Source organism: Rutidosis leptorrhynchoides, chromosome 9 (assembly GCF_046630445.1).
Source record: "Rutidosis leptorrhynchoides isolate AG116_Rl617_1_P2 chromosome 9, CSIRO_AGI_Rlap_v1, whole genome shotgun sequence".
NCBI lineage: Eukaryota > Viridiplantae > Streptophyta > Magnoliopsida > Asterales > Asteraceae > Rutidosis > Rutidosis leptorrhynchoides.
Window position 1 is genome coordinate 165842389 of NC_092341.1, and position 16279 is coordinate 165858667.

A 16279-nucleotide genomic window follows, 5' to 3' on the forward strand; every position below is an offset into this window, starting at 1 on the left:
GTGCATAATGTGTTTCATATGTCTACTTTATGAGGCTACAACTACTCTCCACTTCATGTCGTTCAATATCCACTCCATAAGATTCGAGAAGACTTGTCATGTGAAGAGGAGGCACAAGAAATTCTAGTTCGTGAGGAAAGAGAACTTAGAAATAAAATAATTCCTTATGTTAAAGTGTTGTGGAAAAATCACTCTGAACGTGAAGCTACATGGGAACTTGAGGATTCTATTCGAGAACGTTACCCTTCTCTATTTACCTAAGGTTAGATTTAATACATAAAAAAAATTAATTAATTAAAATGTATATAAATAAACTTTATGATGTTCGATTTCGGGGACGGAATCATTTTTAGAGGGATATGTTATAATAACCCGAACGAAAACATATTAATAATTTTATATGTATATAAATAAGAAATTATTTTTGCAAGTTATATTAGTAATATTATGTACATCTTAATAATAATAAATGTAGAGAATTGAGAAATATATAATAAAATAAACACAATAACTTAATACGAAGTAGATGCTAGTATATGTGGTGTCTTTTGTGTGCATACACATGAGATATTAAGAAGTCAGCAACTATCCAACCTTAACCCTCCAAAACCCTCCTCACCACACACTCATAACCATCCAACTATCCTTATATTTTATTGTATTTTTATCTATATATACATATGTAATCCATGTTCATACTTCACAATATTTTCATATTCTAAAATTCGGTCCAACTAATAATACATATACATATATGATCACAAAGGAAATCAATTAAGAAACAAATAAAACCAGAGTGTGGTGATGAGAAGGGAACGAACAGAGATGGTCTTCACAAGTTAGTTGATTTCTAAAGGTAAATCTTTTACAAACTTAAATCTTAATCTAATATTAAGAAGTATTATTAATATTTTGTTCATATATACATATACGAGTAAAAAAATGTTAATCGTTTCAGTCCTGATATCGAAACATTTCAATACAAGGAAACATCGCTTTTAAAAAAAAAAGAAGAAGAATTGAAAGTTTGAAACTCATAGTAATACTTATTTATTGGTTGTATGTGGTTCCAATTCATTAAGTGATAGAATATATAATATGGTAATAATATATATATATATATATATATATATATATATATATATATATATATATATATACCTATACGTAGGTAGTATATAGAATGAAACTTGGAATTGATATCGGAGTAGTACGTAGGCAAAGACGGCGATGATTTAATTAGAAAGTTGTATTTAGCCCCTCAACTATATATAGTTCTGAAATTAGAATAACAGATTCATAAAATTACTATTTACCCCCTAGTACACTTGTATCTTGATAAAATAATAATTAAATAAATATTTAAAAGCTTTTTATTTTGTTAGACTTAAGCTATACCGATAGTTTATGGGACTTGGGTTGTTTGTTGTAACATTAAAACTTGACCTCGAAATTAGATACTAAGTTTAGTTAAATTATTTTATGTAGCCGTTGTTAAAGATATTGGGAGATCTTTCAGACCTGTGAGCTTTAGACAATTATCAAGGTACGGATGTCCGTACTCTTTCTTTCAGCGTTATCTTGAACTGCTTCTTTAATTATCACTTTCATTTATGCTCGCGCGTTTTGATTCTATATATCTATTTGACTTGAACTATTTGTTGAACGAAACTATATTTTTAAGTTAAACTATATATCGATTTTAACTATTTGTTTAAACTGAATTGAGAAAAATGATATTTATAGATTGTAATAATTTTTATGAAAAATATTTTGTAAAAGAAATGATTTTGAGAAACTTTGTGGGGCCTGAATTATTGTGGTAACTTTTAAGAAAATATTTGGGGGAGAAATGATTTACGAGAACTTTGATCAAAATGGTTTTTGATGAACCCTTTATGAGAAACTAATAAATTTTTGGTAAACTTGATGAACTTATTTATTTCGAGCGTTCTTAATTCTTTTCATTAGGTTCCATATGTACGGTGAACATAATTTTGGTGTTGGTTGGTATGTTCACTGTGCTACCATAGAACCCTAGATTTTAGACAGGAGATAGGTATACCGAGTCAACTACCTGTGGAGGTACCACAGGCTTGTCATTGTGGCAACCAGTAACTTGGCACTAACCGTGGAGGTGTGGTTTGTCACGACGTCTCCAATTTATTATATTTGGCTCGCGGGAGAGCGTTTGATTTATTTGAGAGGCGTATGGATGCATCCTAGGATATGTTATGATATGATCTGTGTAGAGCGATCGTGTTGTGTAGTGCCATACACACCTTCTGATTAGGGGAACCACCTAGAGTCATGACCAGTGTGTTTTGCGCGATATATGATACTATTTGGCACCGTGGGTGCGATTTTGATATTCTGTTTTGTAGGTGTACTCGGTATGGACAGACCATTCTTTACTCTGGCCTTTATTTTCATTATTCTGTTGTTGTGGAGTTAATCGATGGAGAATTTTATAAAATAAAATTTACTTATTATTCTGTTCACTCTTATCCTTTGAAATATTATTGTTATTATTATATTATTGTGTATATCTGTCAACATCCGCGCACTTAGCCAGTAGCTCAGCCGCATTTTCTTTTCTTGTGGCAGGTAATCAGGGTAAGATGGGATGAGCGTGAGAGCTTCAAGATACGAAGATGCCTTAGAGACCTAACTATCTAATGCCTTAGTCTGGACTTATATATTTATGTTTCAAAATCTCAAGTTATTATTAAAAACATATTAATAAATGTGTAAGACATCAGTTATGTATTTAAATAAGACCTTATTATGACTTTGAATATTTATCAATAAATGTGACCTTTCGTTCTTGTCTGGAGCAGGGGTGTTACACATATAATACGCCGTTTCATAGGTAATTACGCATACGATACTACTAAACACTTACAAACAACATTGTAAGGCTTTTAATGCATCAAAAATCACATTTAAAGCTACCAAACCCTAACCAAAAATCATAAAATCCTTAATCATGTTAATGAGGCTTTTCCAAGTCAACCTACATACCAAAATGTAGCTAGTGATGCCAGTAACACATTTAATACATGCACTTTTAACATCTAACAACATATGATCAACCAAATCTCAAGATTAAGCAAGTCACTTTTCAAGTTTAAGCTAGTTACACCAAAATAGCAAGAATAAGTAAATAAATCACATAATCATGTTAGACTTGAGTCATAGACACTAATTAACACACTTTTAAGTTTTAAAGATCAAGAACAAGAAATTTAGTGTTTTTAGAAAGTTACCCAAATGAGATGAAGTTGGTATGGATTCGAAGAGGAAGATGCAAGGATTCCGAATATGTAATTTGTTTTGAAGAACGCTTGCTAGATTCAAAATGGATGATAATTCTTTGATTTGGTGTTTGAGAGAATAAAGTGGAAGTAGTGGAAAAGTGGAGGATGAAATGAATGGAGGAGATGGGTGTTGACCCTTTGACCTACTCAAGACTTTGGCCCATTGACAAGTTTAGTCCCTCGGATTTGAAAGCGGGTGCGTGGATTACCTAAACGAAATATTTTAAAAACGCGTATTAACGGAAGATGTTATAATTATATAACGGACTTAAAATAATTAAACGGAAAGTAGACGGAAAAAGGTGGGATGTTACAGTAGGAGTGGTGTTTCCCTCAACATGAGGTTCATCAACCTCCTCGCCCCCATGACGGGCAGTAATTTCGTCAATACTCTCATCTCGAAGCACAGTAATTAGCGTCATCACTGCAAAGATAAACACAGTAAAGTTAGCATGCGCTGTTAATAAATATCATACATTACAAGTGTAAAGATGGCGCGGATTAGCCATGGTACCCTGCCCTTTTTACAGCAGACCGGTGTAATGGGAGGATAGGTACATACTTGACTAACGCGAAGAATGTCGGTCGCATATGTGCGCACCAGGAGTTTTTTCTTCTTACACATACTGAACATACGCTTCTCATCAGGTGTCATGGGGGGCTTGTCATTCAAATCCTTATTAACATCAGAATGCCATGTGCGGACATTGGCGCAAGTATTGGGAATGAATGTGTGGTCAACAAAGAAAAATGAGTTTTTCCACTTCTCACGTAGGCCCGCCTTTGTGCGCTGGGCAAACCCCTCGCTATCTCGAAATCCAAAACAGCCATTATCATGTGCCTGGTAAGAATAGAGGTTCCTGAATAGGTTCACCGTAGGGACGAAGCCCTGCGCCCTACACCACATCTCAAAGAGAGAGAGTTTGCAGGCACTATAAGGGTGTAGCTGCCCAGCGCCAATACAAAAATGCTGAAGAACAGATATGAAGAAAGAGGTGAGAGGATATCGAAGATTTCTGTATTGCATCACCTTCGAATAAATAGCCACCTTCTTGGAAGAGGGTCATGAGCATGTTGCTCGCTATTAGGGGGGATTGGGTTTAAAGCACGAAGAGGGGGATAACCCCTCATGTTCCCTTCCAGGTCTTGGAGAGTGATCACGAAGGAAATCTCACCGACGTTCTTGCTTTCAGTAGTAGAAGTAGAAGAAGACATAATTTTTTCGTAAGGAAATGGAAGGCGAGTAGAGAAAAACCCTAACCTGATGATCGTTCGAGTGGAAAATGGTAAAAGTTGAAAAAGCATCGAGTCGATTACACAAGGAAGAAAGAAGAAGAAGTTGTATAGGTGATAAAGTAAAAAAATACATTAAGCTAATGAAGTATTTATAGATAAAAACCTTGGAAATCGCAGGGAGAAGGAATATGCGCCTTCGCCGTACACGTGTCGCAAATCCAATAAAGAGAAAACTGACATGCAACAGTAACCGTGCAAAGGCGACGGTTGAGTTGACAGCCTTCCATGCGTAACAGACTGATAAGCCGAAAAAACGTCTGAGCATTTTATGCACCTCTGCAACATGCTATAGGTCATGATTAAAACTCCATAACACGCGTGTTTTCTCTACATTAAACATGACCATTCGACGTCCCAAACGTCATCATTAGAAGTTCTACACCGTGCACAACACTTTGCATTAAAACGCACATTTTTTGCGCATTTCATAACATGATTAGAGTTCTACATCACGCATAACAAGTTATGCGTACTATAGAACTGGGGGGACTTAATGATGCGCATAGCTGCACATCTATATGTGATATATCAGATTAGCGCGCGTCACCCCACATAAGTCGCACGGGCTCATATCTTACATTGACTAGCGCGCAATCTCGCCACGCTTTAGCATTGATCTCACAAATATTGATTGCGCATTTGAGCACCGCGTCGTACGTAGAAACAGATAAAGATATAAAGGTACTATGGCGACACAAAAGAAGAAAGGACACCTGTGGTTGTACGATGCGATCCTGACATTGTAGGGCGGACAGAAAAGGACAGCAGGGTATCAAGGTGACAACACTAAGGTAGTGGCATCACTTTTTTCAGCTTTTTGGAATAAAAGAACAGAGACAATACGACGTGGCAACATCATATCCCTTTTTGTCCCCTTACGTGACACTAAGGGACAAAAGCCAACAAGTATAAATAGGCGTAACTAGAACGAATTAAGGGATCATCATCCAAAATTACATCACATTTCACCCACAAGAATACTATCAAGTATTTTCACCCCAGCAAACCCGCACAACCGACACAACTCTCACAAAGACTTAGCAATTTCAGGTAGCGCACACCACGTAAATCCTAACATCGCCCTTGGGCCATCAACTCCGGTTAACCCGAATGATGGTGGGTTACGTTTAACCACCTTTTCTGAGATCATCATCTCGTATGAGGGTTATTCACGGTACTCCGGACCGGAGAGTTAAACTCAAAACACCCTTAAACCCCTCATTATTGTTGATCTCGCATGAACCGAACCCCTTGGACCATTTTACGCTTGATCACTATCCTTGAAGAATCTGGTTCGTACCACCTGGATACTTGAAAAAATATTTGCCATTGGAGAGTAAAAAAAAGTACTCGAGTCTCTAGTAATCGAAATCGACGCACTAACCCTACAAAAATTAGAGAACCACATCGCACAACCATCTCCACTACTCCCACTAGTCGTCCAACTCCCACTATCCCGACACTTTCGTCGGTTACGAAACTCTCACCGGGTTCCCGACACCCTAAACAATTTCTAGAAAGCTTCTTGCTCCGGGACTATCTAGATTATCCACTCCCTCGTTCACCTAAAATCCCTAATTGGCCACCCTTGAAGAAATAGCTCATTTGTTGAACCAATGATCACCCAAATAATCTGAGCACCGTCGAATGCGTTCTATTCTATACCCTTTATCAACCATTTTCCCTAGTGAGAGAAGCTCAAACCTGCCTGCATATTTCAAATACCCTAGAATATTTGACGAAACACCCTTGTTCATCCTATTTCAAAAATCCTAAGCATCAAATTTCCCCGATAACTCTCATTGTCGGTTTTAACCAGGATGTATTCCAATCGTTACCAAATGCCCAAACCCGAGACAAACCTCCTCATGAACTCTCATAACAAACCAACATCCCCGAAAAGACAATCCGTATCTCCTGAAGTTTTCGAGCCAAAACCGTCTCGTACTCGCGTAATTAAACATGAAAAGTTATTATTGAAACTGCAGCAACTTCGAAAATACGTATCTGAAAATCCAACGGTTACACACTTTTTGCATAAATAAATCAATAATAACGCGACACGTGTCTCAGAACATCCAGTAGCTCTTATGCCCATAAATAGGACACATTGGCCATCACTTTTCAGATACTTGCACCTGTGACAATGAACACACTTTCTCTCTCATGAAGTACTTTCTATCTCTAGAACTCGAAGACATAGGTGCACACCACTAGACGGACTAACTCATAGTTTGATTCCGCAATATTGACTTAAGCAACCCCACAGTTTCTAGACCGTGATCCGAGTTTGCAAGGACGCTTTCCCAAGAGTAATAGTCAATCGACAATCCACCCACTCTAATGAGTTTTGGACCTGTACTTATACTTGTAAGCTACTAGTTGAAAATAGGTATCAACAATATTCGTATCCGTTAATTAACCATTTAAATCATCAATATTCATTTAAATGAATATGTTTGGATCGATATCTGAGGAATCGCATATCCATTGCTTGTTGCCCCAATTCAACTGATTTATTTATTATTTGGATGATTTGGATAATGCAACAAATTTGTTGAGCGTGGCCGTGACAGTAGTTTTGGGTTAATTTAGTTAGAAGGAAAAAACGTGTTATAATAGTTTCCAAGAAGTTTCAATCACCACCCTATAACGGAAAAGTAAACGTACTTACTGTTAACAAATTATTCACACCGCTTTTTGCTGCCGTCAAATACTTGTCAATCAATCACCGGTGATTCTCCTCCCTGAAGTTTTTATAAACACGGGCATACATATACCTAAATCCATATTACTTGTGCTGGTAACTATTCTTTCCCTTATAATATAATCCTTGGTTTATTATTTATTAATCATCAAAATTTCATTGTAATCTAATATTTTAGGTGAAATAGGAGATGATGTTTAGGGTTTGAAATTTTTTACTGAATCAAAGTCGTAATCTTTTACGGCTTTTACTGGATATCAATTTCCGCAGTTACTACTCTATGTTTGATACTAATCAATTAGTTTACGGCTTTTATCTGCTTAAAAATCAAGTAGGTGTTGATATGCCACTTCTAAAGTGCTTATTTCTTCTAGGTAACTAGATAAACAGCTTTTCGATTTGTATTAGTCTGCTAAGCAGTGTTTGAATTTAAGGTTCATAATTTTTCTCAAATAAATAATGATGAAAATGATGATTAATGAATTTTCTAGGATAGTTTTAAAGATCTTTTCGAAAACTTACAACAGCTTGTCAAACAAAGGCTAAAAGAATAAAGAAAAGAGGTTTGCAGGAAGCAATCATTTGCTTCTCACATGCCGTGTTGAGCCGGTACCTTGAGGAATATCCTGAAAGGCATTTCGAGAATCGGTTTGATTCTATCTCTGTTTCTTCCGTTTGAAGAAACGAAGGATCCCAAAGAAACGATCTTTCTTTTAGTTGTTGAGTCTCTCTTTGATTGATCAATGTGTGATATTTCAAATCCTCATTACTAATGGAATTAAAATGATCTCTAGATTGATAAGAAAGATCCTTTTAATTGACTAGAATCCTTTACTTGAACGTAAATAGATGTATATATACTTCAAAAGAAACTTGTCTAAAACTACCTATATGCAATAGGGGCCGAGTTATTGATGTGAAGTGGGTCCACAGTTCTAAGACAAATGAGACAGAGTAAATGGAAGTATTCATGTCTATATTTTACATAAATGTGAAATCAAAGTAGGCGTTATATTAGCTGGAAAACATGGAAAAAGGGTATCATTTCAAAAATTTTGCCTACACAAGATAAGCATTATTTGCAAGATGGGAGACTCGTTGATATGGTCTTCAATCCATTAGGAGTAGAAACTTTTGTCTTGTTCTTTGATTGATTGAGAGTTAAGGATGAGCACCTATTCGTGTTAATTCATCACGTGTTTTTCCCGAATAAGTGAGGATTGTAGTCGTTGGTCTTGTTTATGAGCTTTCTTCGGTTTTGGTTGATTAATGAAATGTTCCTCTGATTGAAGACTGATTTTAATTGTGTTTTATGTGCTCTTTATTGATTCTATAAATTTTACATCAATATTCTTGAAAAATCAGATGTAACACTTTCTAAATCTTTGGATCTATTTTTCTTTAAATATATCTTTATTTCGCAAATAAAAAAAAAAGTATTTCTAGTGTTTAACAATCTATTGTAAAAAAATGTCACCTGCAGGGTTCTGTATACGTGAGAACCGGAATGGACATGGAACAACAGTCAGAATGGAATGCAGCCCAGAATATTTCCTTAAGTGTAGATCTTATTGCTGCTGCTAAGCTTCAGCTGCAATTTCTTGCAGCTGTAGACAGGAATCGTTGGCTTTATGAAGGCCCCACCTTGAAATGGGCAATTTATAGGTAACATAATTATAATTATAATTATCATATTGTAATACCAATTTGTTTTGCGAATGATTGTAACGTTGGATTTTAGGTACAACATGTGTTGGCTACCTTTGCTTGCTAAACATTGCGAGTATCAGGTAACTAAAGAAGGACCGTTAGTTGTTCCCCTTGATTGTGAATGGGTCTGGCACTGTCACAGACTCAATCCTGTACGTTCATTCTTCAAACTGATTATTATTATTATTTATTTGTTTTGAGACTGAAACAAATTTATTAAAATGGTTGATATTTTTGTCAGGTTAAATACAAGTCTGATTGTGAAGAATTTTACGGAAGGGTTCTTGACAACTGTAACGTAGTGTCTTGTATACAAGGAGTATCATCAATTGAAACCGAATCAATATGGAACAAACTTTATCCTAACGAGTCGTATGAATTTGACATGACACGTGGTGATTTTTCAGAAACCGTATTAGATAAAACTCAAAGATTTTCAACATATGATTTTACTTTAGCTATTGAAAGACAAGCCCCTTTCTTTTATCAGGTAACCTCCCTTTTTTTTTATATATATATTTTTTTTTGAAGATGAAGTAACTAATAATTTCCGTTTGTTTGTTTATTATTTAACAAGGTATCTAGAGCCCATTTCAACAGTGATGTCTTTCTCGAATCAGCTGTTGCTAGATATAAAGGCTTTTTGCATATTATCAGGAGAAACAGGGAGAGATCTTTAAAACGTTTTTGTGTTCCGACTTATGACATAGACCTAATATGGCATACTCACCAATTACATCCTGTTTCGTACGGACAAGACTTAGTAGAGTTATTAGGGAAGATTCTAGAACATGATGACACAGACCAAAACAGAGGAAAAGGTCAGAAATTGGATACGGGTTTTACTGAAACTACAAAGCAATGGGAAGAAATGTTTGGGTCAAGGTATTGGAGGGCCGGGGCAATGTATAGAGGTAATGCACCGTCTCCTGTTACTACCGTTCCTTGTTTACCACCGATGCAGGATATTAAGGCTGATTCAACTATTAGTGAGTTCGAGAGGTTGATTCAAGGTCCGAAGTTAAGTTACGTTGAGGTAATTTTTTCTAGTCAAGATGTGTTACTTTTTTCCCAAAATGTTTCAGTTTCCGTTTAGGGTTGAATATTTGTTACTAAAAACAATGACTTGTTTCATGAAAAGTACTAAACCAATTACAAAGGTGTGATGTAATGGGTTAAATGTTAATGTGCTTGCAACATCTCATGCATCATTTTATTCCAGTAATTCGGTTATTGCTTTGATACTACAGTTTTCATAGTCTATATTATGGTACTTAATGGAACTCAAGAAAAACGACAAAAAAATAAAATAAAATAAAGTTTGATATTCAGCTCGAATCCAATCATCAAATTGTTTATTACTTACATATATAGCCCTTTATGCGAAAGAGTTCATTCGATATTTCTCTGTTAGTTCCATATTTGATGAAGATTCTTGATGTCTGAAAACAAAAACTTGAGTTTTTAATTCTAGAAAATGTTAAAAAAAAATAGTGTTCTCATTTTTTTCCAAGATTTTTATCATCAGGTCAAGTCAGCCTAAACATTGTTATTTTTTATTTATTTATTTGGAACGGCTAAACATTGTTAGTTTTGGTCTGCAGGTTTTTTTGGAATTTGTAGAAATAAAGAATTTACCCGAGATGCATAAGGGTAAAGTCAGTGTCATGTTTAGGAAATCAAAACCTGATGGAATCTTGAACGTAAAGAGGAAACTCACCATCCAATCAGAGTGCGACCAGAAACAAGTTGCAATGTTCCAGTGTCAACCTATCGGATATTTGTTCTTTGAACTTGTCTCTCAGTCTGATTCTAATTTTTCACCATCAACAACAACAGACGAAATTCTTGGGTCTTGCTGTATATCTATGGAAGAAGATTTTTTCGGTTCGGTCACTAACCCTAACCTTTCGGTGGAGAAATGGTTGGACGTGGTTCCTAGTTCAGGGACCGTAACGTCTGAACCAATTCGTCTTCGAGTTTCAGCATCTTGTACGTTACCTATTCCAGTACCACACGTGGTTCAGATGTTAAAGTCTTCGTCTCTTGCAAAAAAGTCCTGCTTTTTCCAACTTTCGGGTATGGTTAGTTTTTCAAAGAGCTGGACAAAGATTAGTGATGCAGCTAATGATGACATCATCAAACTTCGAATGAGGTAATCCGATTTTTTTTATACAACCCCGTCAAGATTCTTTGTTTTTATTTTCTTTAGTTCTCATTCGTTTTTCCCATTCAACGTTCTTATGTCATAACAATAATTACTCCCTCCATGCCAAAATAATTGTTCATGTTTGACTTTTGAAGTCTTTTTTTCCAACTTTGACTCTAAATATTTTTCTTTTATGTTGGAGTATTTAATATTTGATGAAAATTGTACAAATGAAAACATGTTTTCTACTCATATAAACTTTATTAGTAGTAGATATTATATAAAACAAATAAATTAATTACAAGTCAAATTGAGAACAAAAGACTTTGAAAAGTTAAATTAGACAATTATTTTGGGACAATGAAGGTAATATCACTTTTACTATTGCCCGTAAACGAGTATGATTTCCATTTAGTGTGTAGAAAGGATTCAAATTTAAAAAAAGTTGCAATTGAGATAATATATGTCCGCATGTGCAGCCACGTAAATTCCACCTCATCACATCTGATGAGGTGGATGCCATGTCATCATCTTCACCAAATAAGTTCAACATCTCTACACTTTTAAACCGTTCCTTCTTTTGGAAATAAACAGTAGTAGTTGATAATATATGTAAAAACTAGATTTAACGCAACACCTTTAAATTTAAGTGCAAAAACTCATCGATAACAGTGTTATAGGCAAGTGTATCCAAAATTAGGTTGTCACGTTTTTCCACCAAACATCGTTCCTTTGATTTGGCCCGTATAGTTGGTAGGAAAACCCGCTGGATAAATAGCCAGAAAACTTCTTTGGATATGATGACATGGCATATGTGGATCAATATTACCTCGATTGCAACTTTTTCCAAATTCGAATCCTTTCTTTTTTTTTCTTTTTCGAAAGGCAATAATTATATTAAAATTAATAAAACTAGCAAGATGCCAGGGATTACATAACACGAATACGTAACACGACCTCCGCCGAACCTTCTATACTCTAATGACTTCAACACGAATCGACTAAACAATCTAAACATTATAAGATCAGTTGAAAACCTACAACATCAACGAATCTAAAACTCCCACTCGAAACAATCCAAACTAAAAAGCCTGCGAACGAACGAGCCAACCATCAAAGGAAACCGCCTTGTTAACCAAAAACAAAACACATTATCACATCAGGGCAAGCACCCGAATGAACATATGGAAACGGGGAAGTGACTACGACCCGAAAACCACACAAAAAAACCCACGAAAATCAAAACTATCTCCGATCACACACAATCAATTGAGTGGTGATAATGTATCATGTCAAAATGATTAACAAAGAAATAACCCACGCAACAGAAGGTCACGACTTCAAGTCTTCATCGAAACACAAGCTCGACAAAAACCCACCACGAATACATAAATCGACAACCACCACGAATCAACAACTGATAACCACGAACCACGAATCTAAACCAAATCGACAATCACAAATCGATAACCTACGAACCACGAAACAACAATAGATAACCACAAACCCACGAATCGAAACCCACAACCACGAATCTAAATCGCAAATAACCTGAAGTCAAGAGCAGAAGATGTTGGAGGAAAAGAAACCCGTACCTGCCGGCGGCGAATCAACACGAGTCAACAACCGATTACCACGAACCCATGAATCGAAACCCACAACCACAAACACCACAAAACACGAACCTGCTGGCGGCGGAAACCTGCCACCGGCAACCACAAACTTCCGGCGAAACATAAAAGGCCATCTTTCGCAAAACAGAGGATCTGCGTTGGAAAAAGACGAGACAAGATCCGGCAGAACCGCCTCGACAACCCACCAATGCAACCTTATTTGTTGATCTAAACCGAGACCTAACCGACCGGTACACACGAATTGAAAACCGAAGACGGTACACACGAATTGAAAACCACCTAACACGAAAATTACATAATCGAAATAAATGCATGGAGAACAGAGAATAAAAAACAAATGATAAAGGGTGAAGAAGAGAGGTCCTCCGGACCGCCGGCAAAAACCGACGGCCGGAGGAGGAGAAAAAATAGGGATGGCGGCGACTGAGTTTAGTTAGGGTTTTTTCTTATGTGAGAGAGAGAGAGAGAGAGAGAGAGAGAGAGAGAGAGAGAGAGAGAGAGAGTCTAATAATTTTTTACGGGCAATCATAGTCCTTTTACGGGCGTTGATCAAAGTGATATTACCTTTATTAGGAAATTTGATATTTTACATCATCTTTTTGGGCTATTTTTGCCCTATATTATATGGGTAGTGGAAAGGAAAATTAAATTTAAATGAAAATTTAAAGACTAAAGTTATTTCAATTGGGTTTACAGGAACGTGAAAAAAAACAAGACATTGACGAAAGAGATAATTGGGTTTGCTGGAACAACAGGGGAATCGGAATCACTTGTTTTTGGTAAATTTATTGGGCGGGACGAATGGTCTCTTCTCGATTCTTTATGGTCTCTTAAGCTTCAAAATAACGACGACAAAGACAGTGACCTCCTACTCCTACTCACTGGCCCACGAATGGTGAGCGTTACATGTTGTTGATTATATCTTTTTTTTATTTTTCTAACTGTTATATTGTTTTTTAGTTATAGTTATTTCATCATAGCTAACTGTGTGTGTGTTCATATGATTGAAGGTTAAACTAGTATCTGGAAGAAAGCTTGATTATGAACCAAAACACCACCAAGATGATAAGCAAACAAATGAATCTCATTTCATTACAGCAGTTGAGTTCTCTAGTGACCACCCATATGGGAAACCAGTAGCATTGTTCGACCTTAAATCTGGAGTTTTAACGGTATGCATCCATCACCTTCTCGATTTTAATCACTTTACGCAACTCAACTCGCAGACTGACTTATTATAAGTATGTTATAATTTTCCTTTTCTCTGTGTTAACAACAGTTGCAAGAAGAATGGTTTGCATTACCTGGAATACTTTCTGCTTTTATTATTGCATCTAAACACTTTCAGAAAGGAAGGATATAATGGTTATTTGTTGCAGTTGTACAAATTTATGCAAAATGGATTGTACAGTTTTTAAGCTAATATGGCATCTTTACCAAAACAGCTTGCTTAACTTTCCAAGGTTGTATAGCCTTCGGCTTCTCCTTAACACTCTTTCTCCATCTTCTGTATAAATGGGGTTTATAAACAGTGTTCGATAATAATTTGAATAAATTGATAAATGATACAGATTTCCATGTATTTTTAGGGGTGTTGTGATTTGTTTTGGAATTTGATTATTTGAAATCGAAATTTCTAACAAGATATCTGCTTCTGATTCTTGTATTGTTCATGTGTAAGTAACTTGTGTTGGTTATTATAAATAAGTTGGTATATTTAAAGAATTAATCCTGAAATTGTTGCAGTACAAGGTTCAAAGTGATAACCACACAAGGGTTAGAAATTAGTCACGATTATAAACTCTGCATAGCAGAGTAAAAAAATTCTTTCCCTGGTAAACCTTATCAAAAGATAATTTAATTTTCGTGCCACAATGGGAAGAAATGGGTAAATACTCCTTATTAATTTAATTTTCATCATTCATCATTTTATTAAAAAATACAAGAATATTGAACTTCTGTTTTTCATTTCATGGTTGTGGCCATGGTGAAATTTGCGTGCCACAAGACGACAAACAAAAAAGTGCATAATCAACCGTGTTTTTCATTGATGCCACAAGAGGACAAACAAAAAAGTGAATTATCTATCATATATCAACCGTGTTTTTCATTGATATTGATAATTGATATTGATAATAATGATAATAACAATAACATTTTGAACTCAAAAATAGAAAGGGTTCGAAACTATAACATTTGAGCGCTGATATATTCATTAAATTTTTCAATAAATTCACTATAATCTACATCCTTGGTAAATAATGTGTATAAACCTCTAATACAAAAATTTAATAGACTTGCGACGACCCATATCATTATTGCATTCTATTGCTAATAAATAATGAAACCATATAAACATTACACAGTGAGTAAAAGTGTAGAACAATAAATCAGTAGCTTCAAAATCTTAAGAAGTGTGACATGATTCGTTATGTTTTACATTACTTGGCAAGTTATAAATAATTAAAGTGTTAATTTGTAACAAAGTTATAATAACTCAAATTTAACTATTCGCAAAGATTTACGATATCAACAGAAAAAACAAAATCTATAGGGCTTTTACGACATTTCACATTTCATTAATCAATTAATCAAAACCATAATAATAATTCTTGTTATAATTCAGTAGGCTTATAACTACCTTTAGTGGTTTGATTCTTGATGTTATAATTCAGTAGGCTTATAACTACCTTTAGTGGTTTGATTCTTGATGTTATAATTCAGTAGGCTTATAACTACCTTTAGTGATTTGATTCTTGATTTAGAATACTAATAATGAAGTGTAAGAACAAAGATGATAATGGAGAGAAAGAAAGAAACACTTTGTAAGTGTGAGAAATGGTGCAAGTTTAATGCTTGCATTCATGAGTATTTATAGCCTAAAATCTCAATATAAAAATACATACTTTGTGTACCAAAATTGACTATATGTATACACCAAAATTGACTATCCATATCTATATTATTATTATTATTATAACACTCCCCCTTGGATAGCAATTTTATTTTGTTGAAGATCAACTATAAATTACTGCCTCGTTAAAAACCTTGCTAAAGAAAACCCAGTGGGAAAAAACTTTAGCTAAGGGAAAAAGAGTGCAGCATGGAGTTGACTCCCCCTCAAGTAGACATCGCTTCAGCTGTTACATCTTTTGAACATGTCTCATGCCAATGTTATGAACGTGTGTTCTGAAAATAGCAGTTGGAAGTGCTTTCGTGAAAAGATCAGCAGAGTTTTTGCTAGATTGCACATATCTCATTTCAATCTGGTTGTCCTTAATGAGATTTTGAGTGTATGAGAAGAATCTAGGTGGTATGTGTTTTGTTCGGTCACTTTTGATATACCCTTCTTTCATCTGTGCTATGCAAGCTGCATTATCTTCATAGATAGTTGTTGGACTTTTATCGCGTTCTAGTCCACAAGAATCAGTAATGAGTTGTGTCATTGATCTCAACCAAAAAC

General features: G+C 35.3%; 1 protein-coding gene and 1 long non-coding RNA gene across 2 annotated transcripts; both read left to right on the forward strand.

Moving 5' to 3' along the window:
- Positions 1–704: 704 nt before the first annotated feature.
- Positions 705–2812, forward strand: LOC139865807 (uncharacterized). The gene is made up of 3 exons (XR_011765112.1): positions 705–856; positions 1489–1546; positions 2608–2812. It is a non-coding gene; the product is annotated as an uncharacterized lncRNA (long non-coding RNA).
- Positions 2813–7164: 4352 nt separating this feature from the next.
- On the forward strand, positions 7165–14429 carry LOC139866044 (glycine-rich domain-containing protein 1-like). The gene is made up of 9 exons (XM_071854172.1): positions 7165–7419; positions 8807–8988; positions 9065–9185; positions 9275–9523; positions 9611–10069; positions 10638–11188; positions 13513–13711; positions 13827–13988; positions 14096–14429. The coding sequence occupies exons 2-9, from the start codon at positions 8831–8833 to the stop codon at positions 14177–14179; spliced, it is 1983 nt and encodes a 660-aa protein (XP_071710273.1). The 5' UTR covers positions 7165–7419; positions 8807–8830; the 3' UTR covers positions 14180–14429.
- The last annotated feature ends 1850 nt before the right edge of the window (positions 14430–16279 follow it).

What these genes read in the sequence shown, in the direction of transcription:
- LOC139866044 (XM_071854172.1), top strand. Translation starts at nt 8,831, where the DNA reads ATGGACATGGAACAACAGTCAGAATGGAATGCAGCCCAGAATATTTCC. An exon ending in TTGAAATGGGCAATTTATAG is followed by an intron (nt 8,989 to 9,064) that starts GTAACATAATTA and finishes GTTGGATTTTAG; the next exon opens with GTACAACATGTGTTGGCTAC. An exon ending in CGAAGTTAAGTTACGTTGAG is followed by an intron (nt 10,070 to 10,637) that starts GTAATTTTTTCT and finishes TTTGGTCTGCAG; the next exon opens with GTTTTTTTGGAATTTGTAGA.